This window comes from Taudactylus pleione, unplaced genomic scaffold, assembly GCF_031769625.1.
Source record: "Taudactylus pleione unplaced genomic scaffold, aTauple2 ptg000848l, whole genome shotgun sequence".
Lineage (NCBI taxonomy): Eukaryota > Metazoa > Chordata > Amphibia > Anura > Myobatrachidae > Taudactylus > Taudactylus pleione.
In genome coordinates this window covers 176,888-198,950 of record NW_028285250.1, presented here as the reverse complement: position 1 = coordinate 198,950, position 22,063 = coordinate 176,888, and the positions used below count along the sequence as shown (strand labels likewise).

Genomic DNA, 22,063 nt, shown 5'->3' with positions numbered 1-22,063 from the left:
CTTATTACATGTCTAGTAATGCTTCAGTCAATCTCATATTGCTTATTACGTGTCTAGTAATGCTTCAGTCCATCTCATATTGCTTATTACGTTTCTAGTGCTTCAGTCCATCTCATATTGCTTATTACGTGTCTAGTAGTGCTTCAGTCCATCTCATATTGCTTATTACGTGTCTAGCAATGCTTCAGTCCATCTCATACTGCTTATTACGGGTCTAGTAATGCTTCATTCAATCTCATATTGCTTATTACGTGTCTAGTAATGCTTCAGTCCATCTCATATTGCTAATTACGTTTCTAGTGCTTCAGTCCATCTCATATTGCTAATTACGTTTCTAGTGCTTCAGTCCATCTCATATTGCTTATTACGTGTCTAGTAGTGCTTCAGTCCATCTCGTATTGCTTATTACGTGTCTAGTAATGCTTCAGTTCATCACATATTGCTTATTTCGTTTCTAGTGCTTCAGTCCATCTCCTATTGCTTATTACTTGTCTAGTAGTGCTTCAGTTATCTCATATTGCTTATTACATGTCTAGTAATTCTTCAGTCCATCTCATATTGCTTAAAAAATGTAACTTGTATTTTTTTTCGTGTCATTGTGGTCTGCCACTAATATCATAGGAACTGAATGAGGATACCCGCCCTTTCTTCACCCCAATTGTCACATTAATCCTGCTAATGGGTTCTAATAATCTTACATTGTTATTTTTGCACTGGTACAATAAAACTTGGATTTTTGTTTCTTTTCTAGATTTGCACAAAAATAGTAATTTATTTTTTGGGGGGATTTTTGTGTCACCAGGCCAGTGAAGATGAGGTACATTTTGATGTGGAAATAGCCATAAAGGTTCTTCGGCAAGCTGGATACCATTCCCATGCCCTTTACTTGGCAGAGAAGCATGCCCATCATGAATGGTACTTGAAGATTCAACTGGAAGACATCAAGGTGACCTCATTGTCCTAAATCTTTAGTTTTCATTGTAGCACCCTGCACATGTCACAACCCGTGCAGATCTTCTTTCCTGCCTGAGGTGTCGCTCTCTGCTCTGGTGCTTCTAGCACACTCGGCTAATGCAGCAAACTGCTGAGCTTACAGACCACTACACTATTAGCCCCAGAACAGAGAGCGATACCCCAGGCAAGAAAGAGGAACTGCACGGGTTGTGACAGGTGCAGGGTGCTAGAATGTACATCTTGAAAGAGAATTCTTGGGCTGTGTCTCAGCAGCAAGGCTTTGGTGTTAGGTTTCATAGTCCTCCTGACTGTCTGTCCTCCTATTACAGAACTTTCAAGAAGCTCTAAGATACATTGGGCGCCTTCCATTCCTTCAAGCTGAGAGTAATATGAAGTGTTATGGGAAAATACTCATGTCTCATGTGCCCAATGAAACAACCCAGCTATTGAATGATCTATGCACTGACTTACCTCAGCACGGAGAAGGGAACCGGGTGAGATGCTTGATGACTTTGGTATTATTTTTGTATCGTGGAGAAACCTATGACAGATGTTATTTTGTTACCTTTTAACCTGTCTGCTTCCCTAAGTCCTCTCGTTTACTCATTCATCCGCTTTTCCCCTTCTCATGTAGGCAAACCCTGAGGAGTTCATCCCCATTTTTGCTAACAATCCCTGTGAGCTGAAGACCTTCCTAGAACATATGACACGGGTACAGAGCGATTCCCCTCAAGGAGTTTATGACACTTTGCTGGAGTTACGTTTACAGAACTGGGCGCATGAGAAAGACCCGCAAGTAAGTTCTGTCCTATTAAGTCACCTTATTTATATCAGTGTGGTGCTGGTTGACGTAATCTGGTGTAAAGGGTTCACCCAAGTTACACTTCATGTATGCTTATACTTTTCAGGAACTGCCTTTGTGTCTTTACATGCACAATACTAAGTGATCAGTGGATGACGCTGTTCTCTCAGGTGCATCCTAATCTAATTTATTTTTCCTCTTCCTCCCCCATAGCAGCATACACTATGGGGTTAATCCACCCCTCCTCCTGTGTCGGGACAGGACAGAAGACACTCCTGTAGGGTCTATATGACCTCCGATTCCTATTTCCTGTCCTTTAGTCCTAAAATCAGGTTAGACAGTTTTATTTTTTTGTTTTCCTAGTTTTGGAGATTTACCTGCAACTGGGAAACTGCCAAGAAGTAAAGTTGTGACCTCCGCACAGGTGTGGGGCTGAAACTATCATCAGATTTGCATAAACGTTCGTATTTGGAGAGGTGCTGCTGTAATGCACAAACAGATGCATTAACAAAGAACTAATGGGCATATTTACTAAAGTGCGGGTTTATCGAAGTGAAGATGTTGCCCATAGCTACCAATCAGATTCTAGCTATTATCTTCTAAAAGGTGCTATATAAATGTAAAGTAGAATCTGGTTGCTATAGGCAACACCTCCACTTCTATAAACTTGCATTTTAGTAAATATACCCCTAATGCTGGGCATACACTATACAATTATCTGTCAGATATCTGTCCAATCTGGCTGGTTGGAATGAAAATCTGGTAATGTATGGGAGCTAATGATGATCGAACAAACACTGGAAAACAGACAAAAATGGTCATTCAGTCAAATTGGTTAAATAAAACAAATATTCTCTGTTTTCCAGTGTTTAAAACAATATATTCGACTGTCATTTGCTCCCATATATTACCAGATTTTCATTCTAACCAGCCAGATTGGACAGATATCTGACAGATAATTGTACAGTGTATGCCCAGCATTAGAGTAGTTATACTGTGTACAATTAGGCCCAATAGTGGTAATAATAACTTTATACCAAACACAATTTATTGCTCCATATAGAATACGTAATTGATCCTAAAGAAGGTACAGTGAATTCCTTAATTTTAATTAACTATTTAACTCTTCCATTTATTTTAATGTTGTGCTTATTTTACTGTGTTTTTTTTTTTTCTTTAAAGTATGATCAATAAAAGTTTTATGGTTTGTTTAAATTTGTAATATGGACTACTATTTTTGAGGATCAATTAAATCACTATTCCTTATGGAGTAATAATAAACTCTCACTCTTAAGGTGCATACACACGGAACGATATATCGTTACGATATGAATGATAACGACATCATTAAACGATTTATCGTTCATATCGTTCCGTGTGTATGCAACCAACGATGCGCGCTCCCGCTGGACGATAACGATATCGTCCATCAGCCATGCAAGCAGGCCAATCTGGGCGATATTGTTATTTCTCCTACAGGGATCCGCGATCGTTGGTAGTTGGTGGTTTTCGGGTGTGTGGATGAACAATATCGTTCGTCCAGCACACCAGGATTTCGTTATTGTTGACAATCGTTCCGTGTGTACCCACCATTAGTTCTTTGTTAGTGAAACTGCAGAGGACGTCTAAGCTATTTTCCTGAAGCCCGGGAATGCTTACCTTTATGGAGTGCTAAGCAAGTGGAATGTGCCCAAACCGCCCTTGTAACAGAGCATTGTATTTCTTGGGAACTGCGTCCTCTGTTGCAATGACAACATATGTACCTTTAGGGAAACCTGGAACATTTGTTTGACCACCACAGTTGTTGACACCAGTGATCGCGGTGAGTGACAAAATATGTGGGTCCCAAGGACCCTCCACTTTAAAAAAAGAAATGGGGTCTTATCTGACCATTTCTGGGTCTCATCATAACTTATGCTTTAGAGCTCCCCATATGCCTCTCAGACCTCCCCACATGCCCCTAAAATGCCCATCTGATAGCCCCAACAGCATCAGATATCCCGACATGCCGCTTAAATGCATGTTTTAATGCCTCCACGATCTTTCAGGTAATAGGACTTGTCTGTTCACAAAACCCATAGTGAGTAAGTAGGCTTACCATATCATCCCTTTACACTGGGACACTCACGGATTACACAGGTTCTGTGGCTCATTAAAACCAGGTGAAATCCAGGCATGAAGTCAACCAGTCACAGAACCTGTGTAATTAATTCATGAGTGTCCCGTTTGAAAGTGTTAGTATGGTTAGCCTATGAATAACGCTTTAGGTAATAATAGGCATATTTATCAAAGAATATATGTGGTATATCCTAGAAGGCAACCATATTCTGAGGTGGTATAGAAGTATTAAAAATAACTGGTATGTATGTACAGGAGACCACAGCGGATATTCCAGGTATCTCCTGCAATGCCCTAGTCATCTTGTTAGGGCAGGCAGAGGGCGTCTCTCGCAAAGGGACACTCCGCGCGCCTTTGGTGCGCGCCCAAAAAAGTGGTGTGGTCGTTTAGAAAAGGAGACGTGTCCTTGAGATGCGTCCCCTTTTCATCACTGTAGGGGGTGTCCCCAGCACTCAAGGAGATGCTGGGATGCCCTCAAGGCAAGCTCTCCCTGCAGTGTGCATACATGCCATGCCGGTCACTGCGGCCCACGAGCAGGGATGGCTGTTTTAGCTTTTCACTGTATAGTAGGCCTTATTAACATTACGTCACACAGTAGTGCCCCGCAGTAATGTCTTTTACACATTTATGCCGCGCAGTAATGCCCTTCACACATTTTGCCACACAGTAATGCTCTGTCTTTACACATGCCGCACATTAATGCCCGGTCTTTACACATTATGCCATGCAGTAATACCCCGTACAAATGATGCCACACAGCCATGCCCGGACTTTACACATTATGCTGCACATTAATGCCCTTTAGTCCCCCTATGCATTGCCCCCAGTAGTAGTCCCCCTATGCATTGCCCCCAGTAGTAGTCCCCCTATGCATTGCCCCCAGTAGTAGTCCCCCTATGCATTGCCCCCAGTAGTAGTCCCCCTATGCATTGCCCCCAGTAGTAGTCCCCCTATGCATTGCCCCCAGTATTAGTCCCCCTATGCATTGCCCCCAGTATTAGTCCCCCTATGCATTGCCCCCAGTATTAGTCCCCCTATGCATTGCCCCCAGTAGTAGTCCCCCTATGCATTGCCCCCAGTAGTAGTCCCCCTATGCATTGCCCCCAGTAGTAATTTCCCTATGCATTGCCCGCAGTAATTGACCCCCTATGCATTGCTCCCACTAGTGGCCCACCTAATTGCCTTTTAGTGACCTAATACCCAGGTCACTCACACCTATTTGTGGGGAAGACACCTTCAATTCTGCCTAATGCCCCCTATGTAGCCTGGGCCTTGTGCCCGCCTATTTACCCATAGGCCTATTGCCTGAATTCATCCCACGGGCCTAGTGCCCGACAACCCTGGTGTTCTAGGGAGGGGTTAAATACCTGTTGCCCAAGGTCGCCTACTGTTACGGTGGAAGAGGCTGCGGGGGGGGAGGGGGGGGGCTGCGGGGGGGGAGGGGGGGGGCTTTGGGGGGAGCTTCGTTAGCTCTTTTTCTTTCCACCCCCGTGGTCATCTCTGGTCCTCAGCTTCATTCTTCCAGGACGGGCCAGCGGCGCCGGATCTTCCTTTCTTCCTCCTCGATCACACCGTTTTCTGGCCTCTTGCGCGGCCACCGGAACTGTTGCTGCGATGCTCTTCTCTTCGGTAGGTCTTCACTCCTCCCCTCCGCTCAGCGGCATCTAATACAAGACGCCGCAAATGGGCGGGGCTATGGCTCGTCGCGCCTGCCTCCTATTGGCTGCTAGACCGCGAGCCGTGTTTGACTCGCGGCCAGTGCCAAACAACCGCCACCGCTTCTTGGCCTCCGGGCAGCGAGCTCCGCTTAGCTTGCGCCCGGAGCCAAGCTTCTCCCGCCACCACTTTCCAGCCGACGCTGGTGGAAGGGACCAGGTGGTCCCTTCACCAGGTACACGTCGCGGTGGCTTACCCGGAGCTGGGAACAAAGCAGCACTTGAATGATGCTCAGATTGTAACCTATGGAGGAAAATACGGCCCCATATAAAGGATATGATGAGCCCCAGGCCATATGTGTAGGTGTGCTTTTAGCTATCCTTCCTAAAGCAGTATCATTTGCATTCAGCAGAGAGCTTGATACTAAAGACAAGACAGCATCCAATACAGTTGGAAAAACCTGTTAAATTGTGCTGTATGTGACCAGGAGCTGCTGCAGAGTTTTGTAACCAAGAAAGATTTGAACCAGGATAAATGGCAAAATATAATGGTCATTAATCAGTATTGATTCTGATGAAGAAGACTTACATTAGGTGTGTTGCTGGTTTATTCTGATGTATTTGAATTATCTGATGGCTCAGCTTTAACCTCCGAAGAACACGAGGTAATAAATGTTCAACAGGCAGTCTGGTAAAGACGGTTGTGTCCGTCTCGATACGGCCTCCGCCGACGGGGATAGTGGTGTTTTTTGAGTGTGCTGTTTGTTTTTGTTGGTTATATTCTGCTAACCTTGCCCTGCTCACCATGGAATGGATGATGTGTTTATACATAATATTGACTCAATGTCTTTATATAGTTGTAAATCTTTGTGACTCTCTTCCTGTTTTTTTTTTTTGCGTTTTTTTCATTATTTATATCATTTTATCATATTTACTATAAGATGTATAATATGCTGATATAGATGCTACTTCTTTGACACCCATATGTCTTATGTGCTGTTTATTATATAATTGATTTGTTACTGTTTTTAAAATTCCAGTAAAAATTACTTAACTCAAAAATAGACTTAAAATGGTGCATATTTTTTAATACAGGGAAACACATTTACAAGAAACACTGTTTCAGGGGCAAATAAAAAGCCATTTCCCCTTAATAGTGTAATTAAAGGATCATTTGCATAAGGCTAGAAACACTCAGAGAGAGGCAACATAAACAGGCTAGCTTTTGTGTACGTCATCTCTTCCAGTGAGACCGAGGTCTAGGACACCAAAGTACATACAGCTATTAGTGTTCACTCTAGCTCCGGCGGCAGGCTAGAGAGGGCACTTCCGCTCGTGCGCACACCCGGAAAGGGGGCGTGGTCATTGGAAAAGGGGGCGTGTCTATAAGACGCGTCGCCTATTCGTCACTCTTGGCGCGCCCGGCACTTACGGGCATGCTGGGCAGCCCCCAAGCGCTGCTGACAGGTAGAATAGATGCCAGGCGCATGAGCCCAGCGTCTGTTCACTGGCGGTGACCGGGTCACCGCACATTTCCCCACCCGCGGGACACTGCGACCCGCGGGTGAAGATGGCACCCGCAGGCTGTCATAGCGGTGCGCTGCGCGGTGAGGGCAGGGCGCTTTTTGTCCTCCAGAAGGAGGGCAGGGCGCAGCGCCCCACTAAAATAGCCTAGCGGGAACGCTAAGCTTATCACTAGACTGTCCGGGGGAACAGTGATCTGTTTTTGAAGATGTATTCAGGTGTATTCATTACTCACTGACACATTTTAAAATATTCACAGGTGGAGCTAATTATTTCACTTGTGATTCTGTGAGGAGACCTGGAAAACATGCACTGTTTGTGGTCCTGAGGACCGAGTTTGAGAACCTGTGACCTAGAGAAATGTACACGAGATGAAAGTGAAGGGTTCGAGGTCCTCAGAATTGTGCAAGATATGCAGATTGGCAGAGAGTACATTTGTGGAGCCTCCCTTTATGCAGTCGGACGAGCCACAATGGCTACGTCATGCTGTGTGGGAGTCATAAGGGCATTGTGGTTGTGTCCCTTGATGACTGATGCTCCTGCTCCAAGACTATGGTTGGTGCAAATACAGATAGTAGTGCTAACTGCTGCTCTCATATTGGTGAGTTGGGGGCGGTGCAGCCGCCTGGATGCGGAAGACTCTTAAGTACAGGTGGATGTTTGCATTGCTTTCCGATCACTGGAAGCGGACGCGATTGCCATTTTATTTTACACTCTTGTCAGGTAGGTTTAGATGCCAGATTGACATTTCCGTAGCTTAAAATAGATGTTCTCTTACTTTTTAACAGGCAAAGCAGCAGCTCCAGAATGATGCCATGACTCTGCTGAAGAGCGGTCGCTTCAAGAATGTGTTTGACAAAGCTCTGGTCCTGTGCCAGATGCACAACTTCCAGAAAGGAGTGCTGTATCTGTATGAGCAAGGCAAGCTGTGAGTGTGGCCGTGATGCCTCAGCATCTATAGCTGTACCCCATTATATCTGGAATTATATGGCGTCTGTGTATGACTGTCCCTTCGTTTCCACTTTCTGGTAGTTTTCAGCAGATCATGCATTACCACATGCAGAACGATCAGTACCAGGAGGTGATCGAGGCCTGCAAGCAATATGGAGAGCAAGAAAGCTGCTTGTGGGAGCAGGCACTTAGTTATTTTGCTCGCAAGGAAGAAGACTGCAAAGAACACATAGCCACAGTGCTGAGGCATATAGAGAGTAAAAACCTTATGCCTCCACTCTTGGGTGAGTTCCTCACATGTTTTTATACTTTACAGCGATTTTCATTCATATGAATAAGTTTACAATCTAGTAATTGCTGCCATGCTGAGAAGAAACGTATTGCTTGGGGCTATTTTTGGAGAAGTCATTGTAAATTGGCCTGACAATGTCTGTTTCTCTTTCATTCACATTGGGCAACACTGCTAACCTTGCAGTGGAGGAGGCATTGTTGCAGATATGGGCATTACTTCTAAATCAATGGCATGTGGCTTGTGAGACTGAGGACCACACGTCCTGGGAGAATCCAGCCTGGGTCAAGACATTGGTGGACTCTATCATAGAAATGTAGAGATGGTCTGAGTGTCTTATGGAGTCTATTGAACACATTCCTCCTTCCCCTCATACATCCAGCAGTGGCTTCACCCTCTCAAAAACTTTTCCCTCAGTGGGGCACTTCAACCTCTGGCAATAGTACTGGAGCCTCTCTGGGTCTGTTCTTTGGAAAAGGGTTTCGTCAGGGGTCTTCCTCACTCAAAATCTTCTTAGAGACCTCATCATCTCAAGCTTAAGGGATCTGTTTGGGTCCACTCCATAGGGAACTCTTCCTTAGTGGAGGAAGAGAATTCCAGAGAACACAGATATTTAAGAGCTCACAGAATGGGAGGATGACTCCTCCAGCAGATGGGGGTGGGCAGGGGTTGATAAGTTAGTCTTAGTGATTTAACAGACACTCAATATTCAAGATTCAGTAGAATCTGTTGTTCAGGACGTTTCATTGTTCAATTAAAAAGGAGCACACTGCCTCCTTTCTGTCCTATCCCCGGTTAGCTGAATTGTTGAATGGAGCCTGGCAGTAGGAGGAGTTTTAAGTACTTAGTCCCAGAAGAAACCTTGGGCACAGTGGATGCTCTTATCCATCCATTCCTTACTTTCATCAGGATTGATAGATCCAATGCCAAAAGAGCTAATAGACTTGGGTCGAGTCTGTTTCTTGCACAAACAAATGCATTTACCTTTTCGGTTTATTCTTCCTATGTATATGCACAAGTATGGTCTGTTCTATCTTTTTATGCAGACAGCCTTGTTTTGCTGATATATTAGGCCCTTATGTATTTTTTTTTTTTTTTTTACTTTTTTTGTTTCTCAAAAATAAAAAAAAAACATGGCCAAACATAGTGCACGATTTGTCTGTGTCTCCTCTTGGACATAGGATGCCAGTCTTTTGACAAAAGCAACGGTTCTGGCCGTTAAGAAACAGGTGCCTGAAGCTAGTTGGACAAATGGTATCCTGTATCGAAGTTGTGCGGTGTGTGCCTGCATCCACTCTTGGACATTCCAATCCAAGTATTAGGTTGTCATAGCCTAACCTTGTCAGTCCCTTCTGTAGTGCCTGAAGAGATTAAAACACAGCTCCTTTCCATCTGGTATTGTCCCTTGTGGCTAACGATTCCAGTCTGCAGGAAATGGTTATTGTTCACTGCCCCCTGATCCTTCGCCTGCAGGGCCTTTGGTCACTAGACAAGGAAAAGCTAGCTACCTATAAACTTTCTCAAGCTCTGAATGGAACTACATGGCCTGCTCAAGCTCAGTACATCTTAAGGGCTGACACATTTGTATTCAATTGGACAGTGCCACGGCTGTGGCATACATAACTGAGCAAGGAGGGACCAGAAGCCGTTTGGCAGTGAAGAAATTGGCCATGATCGTTCACAGAGCTGAACGTTATGTCCTAGCAATCTCTGCCGTGTTCATCCTGTGGGTGAATGATTGGAGAGGCTGATCTCTTTGGCCGGCATGCCATTTATCCTGTTGAGTGGTCCCTCCAACCAGAAAGTTGAAAGGTGGGGTCAGCCAAAGACCGACGTGATGGCCTCTTGGCTGACCCACAAGGTACCTTGGTAGTGCAATAACAAGCCATTCCTACTGGATGCTTTGACATTCCCATGGATGTGCTGACTAGTGTATCTATTTTTTTTATTTTTTTTTATCTCTGTGAGCCCAAAGTTTCCTAGGTACCCGGGCAAGTAAGAAGTTGTCCCAGTAATTCTGGTAGTACTGGACTGGCGAGGAAGTCCAGGGTACGTTGACATTCAAAGCGTGGCGGCAGAGCCTTGGTGGATGCTGCCTCCTGAGAGAACCTTTTTTTATAAGTTTTAGTCCATTTTGATGTTCGGGTTTACCTTATATTGCTTTAATGGCATGTCTGTTGAGGCTGTGATCGTACGGACTAAGGGGCTGTCTCAGCAAGTAATTAAGACCATGATCAGGGCCATTTAGCCAGTCTCCTCAAAAACTTACGATAGAGTGTAGAGAACCTACATTAACCTACAGAGAATCGGCATTCGCACTTCATCCATTGTATTGGCACAGCTCTTGTCGTCTGTTTACCAGCTGGCCTGGAAAGTGGCCCCTCAGACCAGCTTTCACCCCTATCTATTTTCTTCCAGGCTATAATTGAATCACATTCCTGAGGTTTGGGGCCATTCTTCAAGGGGTTCTCAATATCCAACCACCTCATGTTCTGCCAGTTTTTCTGTGGGACCTCAACTTGGTCCTTTTTATGTGTTGCAGAAGCAGTCGCTTGAATCCATTGATTTTCAGTTATTTCCTGTGAAATTGTCAATCTACTAGCTATTACCTCTGTTAGTATATATGGTCCTTCATGTAGACAGAGCTGTCCTTTGCACCAAGCCTTCGTTCCAGCACATTTATATATGTAGTTTGTCTTCCTTGCATAGGACAAATAAGATCCTTGTTCTTGATGACTTACAAGAGAGATTGGCCAATATGGAAATGAAAGGTGTCTAGATGGATTATGGTTAGTCCAGCAGGATTATATGTCTGAGAGGACTCTAGAAAACATTTTGGCCCACTCTACCAGATCTGTGAGCGCCTCATGGGCAGTGCGGTATGGAACCTTCTGGTCTTCCATTAATACCTTTTTCAAATTCCATTGGTTCACTGTCTTTGTATTAAGTTGTTTATATATTCTGCAGCTCTTTACAGACAATATTTTGGTCATTCACATCAGTCCTTGCCCCAGGGAAGGTTACACTCTATATTCCCTATCACATGACACACACACACCTTAATTTTTTGCCAGAAGCCAATTAACCTACCAGTATGTTTTATAGTGTGTGAGAGAGAATCTGAGTACCCAGAGAAAATCTGCACAAACATGGGAAGTACATACAGACTTTACACAGATGCGCCAAGACTGGGAATAGAACTCATGACGTTGGCACTGTGAGGCAGTAATGCTATCCACTACACCAATCTGCTTAAGAAACCTTTTGGGACAAACAACTTTGCAAACTGCTGTATCTGAGCCTATCCCGGGGCAGCTTAGGAGTATCCCCAATGTTTTGCGTGACCTGTAAAGTGAATGAAGGAAAAGGATTTGTGATACTTGTCATTGAGTGCATTACTCTGTCTATTTGGGAGACACCAGGTCTACACACACTTATTTATTGTTTTTGCGGGATCATTGTCCGGTTGCTTGGTTTGGTTATATCCTATAGGATATGTTAGTTGTAAATTGATCTCTGATTGGGGGATTTAGAGGTGAGAAGGCATACAGTTAGTGCTTACACCTGCAACAGTTTCCTCTACACCCCAAGTTTAACAGTGTCCCACTAATGAATTCAGAGAATTTGGTACTAAGTACCAAAAATCCAGTTTTACAACAGATTACTCTAAGAATTCAGATACACCTCATTCTCTCTCAGTATACAGTCAGGTGCATAAATAGTTGTTTTACGTGGTCTTCCGGGTCTTTTGGTGTTGCTGAGCTCTCCGGTGCGTTCTTTCTTTTTAAGAATGTTCCAAACAGTTGATTTGGCCACACCTAATGTTTTTGCTATCTCTCTGATGGATTTCTTTTGATTTTTCAGCCTAATGATGGCTTGCTTCACTGATAGTGACAGCTCTTTGGATCTCATATTGAGAGTCGACAGCAACTGATTCCAAATGTAAATGTCACACCTAGAATCAACTCCAGACCTTTTACCTGCTTAATTGATAATGAAATAACGAGGGAATCGCCCACACCTGTCCATGAAATAGCTTTTCAGTTGATAGTCCTATTACTTTTGGACCCTTAAAAAGTAGGAGGCACATATAGAAACCGTTGTAATTCCTACACTGTTCACCTGATTTGGATGTAATAACCCTCAAATTAAATCTGAAAGTCTGCAATTAAATCACATCTTGTTTGTTTCATTTCAAAGCCAATGTGGTGGTGAATAGAGGCCAAAATATGAAAATTCTGTCAATGTCCCAATATTTATGCACCAGACTGTATGTTTATAGCCCTTCCATACTGGCTGTACTGATTCGGGAGGTTATACAATGAGCAATAAACGATATTAATATTGGTGGATATCTTTTTTTAGCTCAAGTGATTACAGTTTTAATTCAGAAGTCATTAGATAAGAATCCACTTTTAACTTTTCCGTATAATATATGTTTATAACGAATTATGTTGTCCTAACTTTTTCAATTAACCAGTACATGAATGCCTTCCCTCTAAGGACTCTGAGATATTAGCTGTGTTCTCACATTGTCTCTTGCGCATTCTGGTGCGTTGCACCTCTTGTAACTTCTGTTCATTTTCTTTCTCGCTTATTCTGCGCTGTTCATCCATGTACCGAATTTTGTATCAGGCAGAGTTAATTATTTCTTATCATTTTATTGCACTTGGATTTGACAATGTGTGCAGCGCCCTCCGCATTAGATCCAGGTGATTCCAGATAGCAGCTGTCCTATACCTTTAGCAACAAAAATCCACTTGCGCAACTGATTACCTAAATACTTGGATAAAAGCAACAAAAATAAGCTAGAATAATAAAGAACTTTATTTAGTAATGGTGTTTTTTTTATCACAAGTGGATAAAATCTGGCAAATACAAATGTGTCTCAAGTTTCAGGCAACACTGTACCAAAATAATTGAACACGGTACTCAGTCATGCCATGACTTTCATATGTGGCCCCTAATGATTCTAGGTTGTTTACTCCCCATGGCATGCAGCAGTTGCCCATCAGTAAGTTACTAAATAAAAGGCTGGCTGGTTCAGATACAGTAAGTGACTGAACGACTATATCATTTTACAGTGGTCCAGACCTTGGCTCATAACTCCACTGCCACCCTGTCTGTGATCAGGGACTACCTGATCAACAAAATGCAGAAGCTGAGCCAGCAGACGGAGGAGGACGAAAGGACTGTTGCTCAGTACAGGGAAGATACAGCCCGCATCCGGCGGGAGATCCATGAACTGCGTAATAGGTGAGAGAGAAGAACCTGATTGTCATGTTTTGTAACTTGCCTGTATCATCTGCTCTCACCTCATCCACCTAGGAGTCCTCACGCTCCCACCCTCCCCTTCCTGCATATTCTCTATCTTACTTATACACCCAGCCTATTATTTCTTATATGCTTCCAGGTTTAATACTGTACCTTCTATGCCCATTGTTCTCTACGTTTGATACTCTGGGGGATAAATTTACTAAACTGAGAGTTTTTAGAAGTGGAGATGTTGCCCATAGCAACCAATCAGATTCTAGTTATTATCTTCTAGAAGGTGCTAGTTAAATGTTAAGCGGAATCTGATTGGTTGCCATGGGCAACATCTCCATTTCTAAAACTCTCATCTTAGTAAATTTACCCCTGGATGTGTGTGGAGCCTTATAAATACGTTATTATAATGTTTCCAAAAAAGAAGCATAGCAATCTGGTTGTTAACGGATCAGATTGTGTGGCTCTGAGATCTGTAGGGAGATTTAATAAGCCACTAGGTTCAGCCTCTTACATTTCCCGTTATTACAATAGGTAAAACTTTTTTATTTTTATATTCCAGATACTGTTATTTGATTATGTATTTATGTGTATATATATATATATATATGTGTGTGTGTTTATGTATATGTGTGTGTATTTTTTCTCTTTTATTTTGTTTGGTTATTTGTTAATGTATTTCTATAAACCTATAAAAATTACTCAATTAAAAAAAAAAAACAATAGGTAAAATTTATATTATTCCAAATTTCACAACATCTATTGAATTTCAGCCACTCAAATGCAAAAACAAAGAAATTCTGATCGTTAAGGCAGATGCCTTAATGGATGTGTTCTTTGCGCAATACAGATATGGTATGTTATCATACCCTGTGGTTAACTGCAGATTCAGCACTCTCACAGAGTGAGATTGCCGTTACTCACATAATGGTGGAGCTGCTAATTCACAGAATTCTGTGCTCATTGGAATACACACATGCAGTCTATTCAACTGAGGTCTGAGCAGTTATGTGGCACACACATCCCACTCATTGCCCGCAATCATCCTATTCATTCACCACAACAATCCCACTGGGTTTCAACATCCTTCTCACTTCATACATCCATCTCATTCAGAATACACATTCAACTCCCTAATTGCTAAAACTATCATACTCTCTCTATGCATGTACACTATCTGTGCCTCCATTGTGCTCTATTTTCCCCTATCCTTGCAGCTGTGTGGTCTCCTTATTGTGCTAGTTTTTTATTCCCTCATCTGCACTGCCCTGTCTTCCTGCATCCATGCCACTCTGTTTCCTTCCATTTACACCACTGCCTTCCCCCCAGCCATACCGCTCTGTCTTCCTCTCATCTGTGGCACGCTTTCTTCCTCCATCTGCATCACTCTGTCCCACCCCCAAGCGTGCAACTCTTGTCTCCCCTCCCCACCCGCACCAATCTGTCTTCCCCAATCCCTACTGTTGTGTGTTCTCCCATTTGTGCTAGTCTGTATTCCCTCATCCGCACCAATATGTCTTTACCCATCTGCACTGCTGTCTTCCTATGTTCATGCCACTCTGTACCCCCCATCCACGTTGCTCTGTCCCCCCAAACTGTGCCTCTCTGTTTCCCTCTCCATCCGCACCACTGTTTTCACCCATCTGTATCACTCTTTCTCTTCCCTTATCCGCACCACTGTTTTCCACCCATCTACATCACATTGGCTCCCCCCCTCTGTACTGCTTAATCTCCCCCCCCCCCCTGTACACGCCTTTCTGTCTCACCCTTCCACGCCACTTTCTCCTCCCACCATCCACACCACTCTTATCCCATATGCGCAGCTCTATCTTCTGCTCAGACCTCAGTTGAATAGACTGCATGTGTGTATTCCAATGAGCACAGAATTCTGTGAATTAACAGCTCCACCATAACGGCAATCTCACTCTGTGAGAGTGCTGAATCTGCAGTTAACCACAGGGTGTGATGGCATACCATATCTGTATTGCGGAAGGAACACGTCCATTAAGGCATCAGCCTTAATGATTGGAATTTCATTGCTTTTTTAATTTTGAGTGGCAGAAATTCAATAGGTTTTGTGCAATTTGAGATCATGTCTAAGAAGCCTTAATGGGACATGTGAAACTGTAAGGTTTTTTGTCTTGAAATTGCATTGCTTTTTTAAAATGTATTAACTATCAGGGTTTGGAGGAGCAAACCTAGCCGCCGCAGGGGACATGGACAACAAAATGGTACATTAGCGCAGGTGGAGGAAGGACGGCACACAGGAGGGGTTTTGGGGGTGCACAGAGACAGACGGCTGCGGGGGTGCGGGGCAGTGCACAGGGGCATCAGCGGGCGACAGAGGGGCTTACTGGCGCTGGGCATGCGTCTGAGAAAATAAAATCAATAAGACACAGATGCATAGATGTATCGGTGAGATCCATCTATGCATCTTTAAAAACTGAATATGTGTAAAATAAAAATAAATAAAAGGACATGGCCGTCCCCCCACCTAAAGCACAACCAGCCCCGGGCTTTTCACTGCCAGTCCTAGTTGTGAAAATACAGGGGACAAAAAGCGTAGGGCTCCCTTGCATTTAGCACAACCAGCACCGGGCTTTTTAGAGCCAGTCCTAGTTGTCAAAATACAGGGGACAAACGATGTAGGGGTCCCCTGTATTCAGAAGAAACCAGCACTGGGCTCTGAGCCGGTTCTGGAAATACAGGGGGAAAAATGCGTAGGGTGCCCCTGTATTGTCCAGAGCCAGCACCAGACTTTTTCTAGCTGGGGCAGTCTAATGCCAGAGCCAGGGGAGCCCTTTCACCGGGTCCCCCACCCGAAGCATCAAATCTGACCACTAGTCAGTCCAGGCCGGGGAACCCTGGGGAGCTGGGGACCACCCCAATAAAGGGGTCCCACTCTTCAGGGCACCCCAGCCCGGGGCTATCACCAGCACTCCTGGGCAGTGGGTGCCAGGTTGATTGTGTGATGTGGTGCATTTGAAAGAATATTGTTTTTTCGGGTAAACTATAGGTCCCAGCAAGCCTCCCCCGCATGCTGCTACTTGGACAACTACAAGTACCTGCAAGCGGGACATTTAGGACCCACTGGTACCTGTAGTACACCTGTAAAAGAAATATTAAAATATACAGACTACACCAATTTTTTTTTTTAAATATTTATTTTGTTTGCACCTTCACCTGGGGGGCAGTGACCTTTTTAAGCTCTTTTTCGTGGCCACTGCCACTCCAGGGCTTCGGCATCTTCGTGCCCGCCAGGGCTTCAGCGGCTTCATCTGGTAGGCACCAACCCGCCAGGGCTTTGGCGTCTGCGCCTGACGTGCACCAACCCCCCAGGGCTTCGGCGTCTTCACCTAGGGAGCGGTGGCCTTTAAGCTCTCTTTCTCGTGGCCGCCACCAACCCAGGATTACTTTGCCTGGCGGACACCAACCTGCCACGACTTCGGCGTCTTAGCCTAGCGGGCACCAACCCGCCAGGGCATTCGCGGCTTCGCCTAGGGGGTGGCAGCCAATTAGCTCTTTTGCGTGGCTTCCACCTCCCTACGACTTCTGGTGTCCTCTTCACCTAGTGGGCGGCAGCCTGTGTAAGCGCTTTTGCATGGCCGCTGCTCCCACTAGGACTTACGGTATCTTCTTTCTTCGGGAGATCTTGACAGCTCCCTCTCCGCCGCTGAACTGCCATGCTGCCGCCTCGCGCTGGCTTATATAAGCCAGCCACGGGGGCGGGGCGAAGAAGTCGCGACCCGTGGTTGGCTCGCGACGGTCATCTTTTGAATTAAAAAAAATGGGGCCATATATACATACACCTTACACACGCACACACCTACTGTATTTCACACATACATTACACACACACTGTACCTTGCAACAGTTGTGTGTTGTAGACCTGGTAAGGATGGGACCTGGCAGGCTGGAACCATGTCATTAGGCCCCTCCCACTAGCGACAAATTGCGGCGGTTAGTTGGGAGGAGGCGGAGCCAAATGATGCAATTCTAATAGAATCACGTCATATTGGGCCCGCTTCCTCCTGATTGACCCACGAAGGGGGCGGGGTTTAAGAAGATGGTGCCTGCTCTTCAGTCTGTCAGGGGGGTTTCTGGGTACTCCGAAACCCCCTCTGCGTGTGTTAGTGACTGGCACAGCCTTATTGCTTGTTTCCACTACAGCATATCAGGGAATACTCTGTTCAAACATACTACAGAAGAGCTTCCTGCCATATGAAGGTGATGAGAAGACAATTGTATTGTATTTGCTGCATCATTCAACACACTTTAGTGTTCATTCTAGCACCGTGCACCAGCCACAACCGATGCAGTTCCTCTTTCCTGCCTGGGGTGTCGCTTTCTGCTCTGGTGCTTCTAGCACGCTCTGGTCTTTATCTCAGGAGTTTGTTGTATTAGCTGACCTAGAAGCACGTGTTGTGATCACTACACTTATTGCTTTTCAATTCTCTCAGTCTCTTATACAGGAATTAAGGCTTGCGTGTACATTTTTTTTCAAAGGCTAGGTGTTACCGTTTGACCATGAGTTTTGCGCTACTGTGATGGTTCTGAGCTATAATTTGTACCATACAATAATGCATATAGTTATTGCGGATGTGCAAGCAATGGTATACTCCTGTCTAGATGAAGTTCCTGTCGTCTTCGATTATTATCTGTTTCTTGGCCCTTATTGTTTATGCAGATTTCACTTTGGCTTGGTGGAAGCAAATAATTAAATGTTTTCTGTGTACAGTAAGGGGGGGCATCCACTAGACGATTTTATCCCTGTCCAACCTCTAAACGATTTTCTCTTGAATTTTCCCTTTAAATTTGATCTTCCACTCTGAACGATTTGCAAACTATAAACGATGTCATTTCAATCTGTGATTGACAGCTTTCAGCTATAGTGGGTTTGGGAGTGTCAGGGAGTGGTTCATCGTTTGATCGTTCAGCGTGAGCGATGTGTAAGCGATCTCTAATCGATATGAAAGCGATCAAGTGAAATTGACCTCGATGTTCAGTCGTTGGAGGAGACTCTCAAACGAGCAGCGGGAGCGCGCATCGTACATCGTTAGAAACAATTACTGCACGATTTGCAAACGTTTTTTAAGTGATTGAACGATAACGATAACGATATCGTTATCGTTCAATCGCCTGCTAAAATCGTCTTGTGGATGCCCCCCATAACTTCTTCCAAGCAAAAAAGTGCCAGACTGGTTTATTAATACTCTAGCAAGTTACTGATTGCTGGATTTTGTTTTTTGTCTTAAGCCCAAAAATCTTTCAGAAGACTAAATGCAGTATCTGCAGCAGTGCTCTGGAGCTGCCTTCGGTGCACTTCCTATGTGGCCACTCCTTCCACCAGCACTGCTTTGAGAGTTACGCAGAGAGCGACTCGGATTGCCCCACCTGCCTGCCTGAGAATCGACAGGTTCTTGATATGATCAGGGCACAAGAGGAGAAGAAAGATCTATATGACCAATTCCAGCACCAGGTCAGTAGGATACCGTCCAGTTGTTATGTCCGGTCACTCCATGTTTAGCTGTTACACATAAGCACGGTTAGCCGCTGTCAGGTTGCATTTCCCTATTAATGATAAACTGCTGTCAGTCTCTGCCAAAGTGTTGAACTGTTCATCAGCTGTATACACCAGAAAGTACACTTATAACTTTTGTTAATGTTTTTTTGTTCTCCTTCATGGCACAATGTGTTGCCTTTTTAGTGCGCCTCTAAGTGTACCTGCGGGGCCCCAGGGGACCTAGAGCTTGTTCATAGATCAGAAAATGAGACACTGGTGCGAGTCATCGCGGCAACAGCCGCACTTGACTGTAGCCTGAACTTGCTCAAAACTGTGCGCAACCCCACAGGGCTGCATACGAAAGTGAGTGAGTTCAGCCTGAAAGGGGCGCGAGGGATGCGAGATGCGATGCCGGCGTTTGCAACGGCAACACATCTCTCGCGGCTAATTAGATTGTCCCCTTTGACTTGTTACCTACCAGTAACATTAACAAACCTGTAGCAGGGGAGTGACTACAAAATAATACCTTGTAACAAAAGTATCTGTTGTGAAAATAATTATAGCGCTTATACAGATGTTTCCACATACATCTTCCTTGCGCAATGCAAATAGGACGCACAAGCAGCTTTTGTTGATTAGTTATATGCGGCATGCCTATGTTCTGTGTACATCTTCATGCAAAATGCTACGTTAGGGAGTCACAGCCAGTAACACTGTAACGTAGCATTTCGCATGCAGATACACCCGCAGTCACAGACAGAATATAGGCAAGCTGCCATTGGCGTATTTAGAGAGGAGGGGGCCCGTGTTCACTCACCATCCGGGGCCCCCTCCTCTCTCTGGCGGCCGCGGCGTACTTAGTTTCAGTAGGCTCCGGGAACTAGCTTTTGCTCGGAGTCTACTGCACATGCACAGAAGGCAGGGAAAGTAGCCGCTGCGGCCGTTTTCCAGGCGTTGTGTAGCGCCTCTCCAGCTAAGTATTAGGAAGTATGGGTGCAGGGTGTGCGTTGTGGGCCCCCCCTGGACCCAGGGACCCGAGTGCCCCGCACACCCTGTACCTATTATAGATACGCCCCTGAATGCCGTTTATCATTTTAATCAGCAGAAGCTGCTTGTGCATCCTATTCACATCGCTGTGCGAATAAGATGCATTTCAAGGACAGAAAATCGCATTAAAAGACGCTCGGCACCTCAGAGTCTCCCTGCACCCACACTTTGTGTAACGTGATACGGAGAATGGATGTATGTGGACACAACTGTATGTAGCCATTATAAACCCGTCAGTGTATAGTGCTACACAGTGTCCTCTACTGTTTGTTGCCGCTCTATAAAAAATATATAAAAATATGTCATTGTAATTTCTATGTCATGCGGTGATTTATTTTGTTGGATTGGAGGATCTTTAAATTGTTTTGGGGGAGGGGGGGGGGGGGCTTCTGTTCAACACCTGGCAGCAGGTGTTCCTGCAGTAGGAGTTCCTGGTAACACTTGTTTTCGAAGTGGATCAAGTCTCTCCTTGACTGTCCATCAGATCATCCATCGGTCCTCTTGAGTACATCATCACTAATTTGGTGATTGTGTTTGGACATTTAACTGATGTTAAATTCTATTTAGCTCCATTAATATACTTGAGAGAAGTTGAAACGGTGACCTCCTACCTCCATCGGAACTTGACTTGTTGTCATTTTACAATGGAGTTCTAGTCTTATACATTTTTTTTGTATTCCTTTTCTCTAGCTAAAGTGCTCCAATGATGGGTTCAGCGTGGTCGCTGAATACTTTGGGCGTGGTGTCTTCAACAAACTAACTCTAATAACCGATGCTCCCACGGGACGAATGGGGGGAGCGAAGGATGCTGGATTACAGCGAGAGCTCCTGATCAACACCAGGAGAAATGTTTAATCCAGAAACCAACACTGAATGCTCCCAAGGAAGCGAATAATCAGTTCGATAATATGGATAATGGAATTCCACAATAGACAGATTTTATTTCCTGATGCATATACTATGGGATGAAAGCGTGTCTCTTATTTCAGTAACAAGAAAGTGCGGTTACTGTTCCAGGTCAGGCTGAATAACAAGGGGTATGTGACAGGTAGCCTACTTCCCACAATCTGCAATTCTCATTGGAAGAGTAATAAGTAAAAACACTGCAATGTCAGAATCAGGCGGTCATTGCTCTTAGTGTATAATGTACATACAGCAGTGTTAGACAAAGGCGCATGATTGCACAGCTTTTTTTTGGGTCAGTAACAAAATATACTTCTGGTCATTGTTTTCATTGCTATTTAGATTTGGATTATTATGTTTAATTCAGTCCGTTCTTCGTCGTGAACTGAACTGTTGAATGTTTGTACTTATACATACAATTTGTTTTTCATAGTAAAGCTGTTAAACCTATTCAAGTGATCACCAGATCTAAACATATTAATATATTAACATAATGTGTTTATTACATGTTATACTGTACAGAGAAGGAACCTCCTCATGCTGCTCTCCCCATGCAATGCCATGAACAACAAGGGTATATACGCTGTCATGAAGAGGTGGGACAGTCTGGCTATATGTCATGCCTAGGTAATCACCGCAAAAATATATATATTTTTTTTTTAACAAACATTTTTATATTAGTATTTTACAGCAAAGCATTCAACGATATTGAACACAAGGACAACTCGCCATGTTCTAATGCAGAATAAAGACTCTAAATCCTACTAATGATTTTTACTCAATGAAGGGGGTACAAGGTCAGCATATTTGACATTTGAAGGATATGTAAAAGGAATTCAATACATGATCTTGATAAAAAGTAATGATTCAACATCACCTGAGGTGGGGACAGAAGCCACGAAGTTCCCACAATTCCATAGATGTGAACAGAAACTAAAAAGACACCGCAGCAAAGGGAACGGAGAGGGCCAATAGGGCCCTTAATCCTTTGTAATTTAACAATTGTGCATCGACAAATGCAGCAAATAATTGGCAAGTATGAATTAATGCTG

General features: G+C 44.3%; 1 protein-coding gene across 1 annotated transcript in view; it reads left to right on the top strand.

Annotated features, from left to right (window-relative positions):
- VPS11 (VPS11 core subunit of CORVET and HOPS complexes) overlaps positions 1-21,760 on the top strand; it is a 37,264-nt gene extending 15,504 nt beyond the window's left edge. The window contains exons 9-16 of the mRNA XM_088458751.1: positions 803-946; positions 1,284-1,448; positions 1,589-1,750; positions 7,842-7,981; positions 8,086-8,288; positions 13,378-13,549; positions 18,815-19,037; positions 20,799-21,760. Of these exons, the coding sequence (XP_088314877.1) occupies positions 803-946; positions 1,284-1,448; positions 1,589-1,750; positions 7,842-7,981; positions 8,086-8,288; positions 13,378-13,549; positions 18,815-19,037; positions 20,799-20,963 (1,374 nt within the window). The 3' untranslated portion in view covers positions 20,964-21,760. The remainder of the gene's footprint in view (positions 1-802; positions 947-1,283; positions 1,449-1,588; positions 1,751-7,841; positions 7,982-8,085; positions 8,289-13,377; positions 13,550-18,814; positions 19,038-20,798) is intronic.
- Positions 21,761-22,063: the final 303 nt, after the last annotated feature.